General features: G+C 53.9%; 1 protein-coding gene across 1 annotated transcript; it reads right to left on the bottom strand.

Annotated features, from left to right (window-relative positions):
- Positions 1–727: 727 nt before the first annotated feature.
- Positions 728–2,247, bottom strand: LOC123099312 (3-ketoacyl-CoA synthase 6). The gene has a single exon (XM_044521490.1). It carries the CDS (start codon positions 2,199–2,201, stop codon positions 915–917), a length of 1,287 nt encoding a protein of 428 aa, XP_044377425.1. The 5' UTR covers positions 2,202–2,247; the 3' UTR covers positions 728–914.
- Between the last annotated feature and the right edge of the window lie 1,111 nt (positions 2,248–3,358).

Genomic DNA, 3,358 nt, shown 5'->3' on the forward strand with positions numbered 1-3,358 from the left:
CCCCCCCCCCCCCCCCTTCTCTTATTTCCCCTCTAATAAGCACGTACTGACTGATGGTGGCAGCAAATTAGAAGAAGTTGGTGATCGATGGCACTAGTTCCGGCTATGGTGTGTAAAGGGACGACCGTTAAGAAGAGTGCAGTGCTAGGAGGCGGAGATGGATGAGCGAAAACTAAGCCTGCCGATGATACATCCTAAACGTGTCTATTAGTTTTGAAGTTTACGTGTCGATTTCTTATCATCTTATGCAGTATTTTTTTATGGATAACCTACTATGGTTGCAAAATGCACAAATTCTCATTTTCTCCGTGGTGTGTACAAATTACATGTAAATTGAATGAATTACTAGGAAAACTAAAGGTCTAGTGAAATTCGGAGAGTAAATTGCAGAAAACCACCAGTTTGAGGGCTAGGTCATCAAAAAACACTAGGTTACAGTCTTTTGACAAAATCACCACCTCTCTTGTGAACATTTTGTAAAAACCACTAATCGGTTGATTAGTCTCGTTTCAGCACGTTTATGCCAGGTGGGCCCCCTTTTTTGCTTACATGGCATCTCTGTTTGGGTTTAATGCATAAAAGCTCTTAACTTTCTTCCCCTCGTCCCCCCCTCCCCTCCCCTCTCGCAGGCAGCTGCCGCTCCCTTCGCGGGAAGCCGTCGTCGTTCCCTCCGCAGGCAACCGCCGCCGTTGCCGCTCCCTAGACCGTGGGCAACTTTGTGGACAGGTTTGAACTACAACAACTTATTATGAAACAGAGAGAGTAGTATATATACATCCATATGTATGTGTGTATTTTTCTTCAGAATTTTTTACAACCTTTTTTTAAAATTAAGGGCTCCATGAGGCTCGGGCCCCATTAGCAATTTCTGTTCCTATAGCCATTTATTACACATGCACCCTCATAGCCAGCAGTTAATGCTTGAAAACATCAGTAACATCCACCGGATATCTGTGGATGGACGTTGCCCACGGTCCATGCGCGTTGCGCGCAGGCTCGATGCACTCCCACGCCGCACTATTGCACTTGAATCCGGATCCGAAGCCGATCATCCACACGCGGTCGCCCTTGCGCATGCGGCCCTTGGCCTCTATGTAGGCCAGCTCGTACCACAACGAGCTGCTCGACGTGTTTCCAAACCGGTGCAGCGTCATGCGTGATGCCTCCACCTGCTCGTCGGAAAGGCTAAGGCTCTTCTGCAGCTCGTCGATGACCGCGCGGCCACCGGCGTGGATGCAGAAGTGCTCAAAGGCAGTGCGGAAGTCCGGGACGTACGGCTTCACTCTCTTGCCGATCACCTTCCGTGCGATGAAGGAGAAGGCGAACATGAGCTGCTCCCTGGCCGGCAGGACGAGTGGGCCCATTGCAGTGATGTTGGCCTTGAGCGAGTTGCCGGCGATGTTCATCAGATCCTTGCTGAGGTTGATCCCCCGGTGGCCCTCTCCGTCCTCCTCCGGGAACACACACCGGAACGAACTGTCGTCCGCGGCGGTGAGGGTGCGCACGACATGCTTTAGGCGGAACCGGGCCTTTGCCGACGATGTCGACAGCAGCGCGGCCGCTCCGCCTATGCGGAAGAGGCAGTTAGGCAGGAGCATCACGGAGATCATCCCCGCGCTACATCCCATGCCGGAGAGGTGCATGCTGCGGACGTCGCTCCGCAGCTTGTACTTGTTTATGATTATGTCGACCAAAGACGGAGTGGGACAAAACAAGCTGCAGTTGACGATGAGTATGTCGATGGCGTCCGGGCCGATACCGGTCTTGGCGAGCAGGTCGTCGATGGCTGAGAAAGCCACGAGCTCGAACTCGGCGCGCGCTGCGTCAACGGTGCAATATTTGTGCGTCCCGATGTAGTGGTGTGTCGGGGGCAGGCAAGTCTCGTTCCCGAGCCCTGAGCGCTCCAGCAACCGCGTCATGAACCGGATGCTGCGCTCGTTGAACTCGGGCAGTTGTCTGGCGTGCTCCAGAAATGTGGCGAAGGGTACCCGGCAGTTAGACGGGGTACGGAAGCCGGCGTAGTCGACGAGGTACACCGCGCGCGGACGCAGCATTAGGTAGACGATGGCCGCTGCGGCCGGGAAGAAACAGGCCAAATACAGGTGCACTGGGTTGAGCACAGAGAGTCGGCTGGCCAGCTCCTCCGCCCCCAAGCGCACCATCGCGATAAGGCCGGCAGCCGCAACGGGCACGGTGACCATAGGGATGGAATTGTCCACGGCGCGCTGGTACTGATGATGATGATGTGACCTTGTCCGTGTGGGTGAGGGGCTGGGAATTTAAAGCCAAACTTCGGCCAAATCATCATCATCTATCTGCCGCACATTTACTACAGTTCACACATGTCTGGTAGCACTAGTAGAAAATAGGGTTTTGGTTCAGGCCGGGTCAGTCCATTAATCCCGGTTCAGTCTAGAACCGGGACCCATGGGGCACTGGTCCCGGTTCGTGAGGCCAGGGGCCTGCCGGTCATCGTGGGGGCATTGGTCCCGGTTCGTCTGGCCCTTTGGTCCCGGTTGGTGGGACGAACCGGGACCAATGGGCCTCGCTCCTGGCCCACCACCATTGGTCCCGGTTGGTGGCTTGAACCGGGACCATAGGCTGCCCTTTAGTCCCGGTTCATGCCATGAACCGCGGGACCAGTGAGGTGCCTATATATACCCCTCGCCCGCGAGAAGAGCACCCCAGTGCTCTGTTTTTCTCTGGCCGGCGAGGGGAGGGCTTTGTGGTGTTCTAGCTCACCTCCTATGCACATGAGGTGTTCGATGAAATGCCCGAGCCACACTAGTTAAGCCTTTTCCTCTCGAAGCTCTGATGAACCGGCAATGGATGTACGGTGACAGACACACCTCCGAGTACATTAAGGGCGTGCATGATTTTCTCGAAGTGGCTGAGGCAAACAAGCAGAATGGTTTTATGTGTTGTCCATGCCCTAAATGTGGGAATACGAAGTCTTACTCTGACCGGAAAATCCTTCACACCCACCTGCTTTACAAGGGTTTTAATGCCACACTATGATGTTTGGACGAGGCACGGAGAAATAGGGGTTATGATGGAAGACGGCGAAGAAGAAGAGGACGATGACAACTATGTGCCCCCTGAATACGGTGATGCTGCAACGGGGGAAGCTGCTGAAGATCAAGGGGAACCAGACGATGTGCCCAATGATGCTGCAACGGGGGAAGCTGTTGAAGATCAAGAGGAACCAGACGATGTGCCCGATGATGATGATATCTGCCGGGTCATTGTCGATTCAAGGACGCAATGCGAAAGTCAAAAGGAGAAGCTGAAGTTCGATCGCATGTTAGAGGATCACAAAAAATGGTTGTACCCCAATTGTGAAGATGGCAACACAAAG

This window comes from Triticum aestivum, chromosome 4D (genome assembly GCF_018294505.1).
Source record: "Triticum aestivum cultivar Chinese Spring chromosome 4D, IWGSC CS RefSeq v2.1, whole genome shotgun sequence".
In the NCBI taxonomy this organism is placed as follows: domain Eukaryota; kingdom Viridiplantae; phylum Streptophyta; class Magnoliopsida; order Poales; family Poaceae; genus Triticum; species Triticum aestivum.

Coding starts and splice junctions, on each gene's coding strand:
- LOC123099312 (XM_044521490.1), bottom strand. CDS start 2,201: ATGGTCACCGTGCCCGTTGCGGCTGCCGGCCTTATCGCGATGGTGCGC.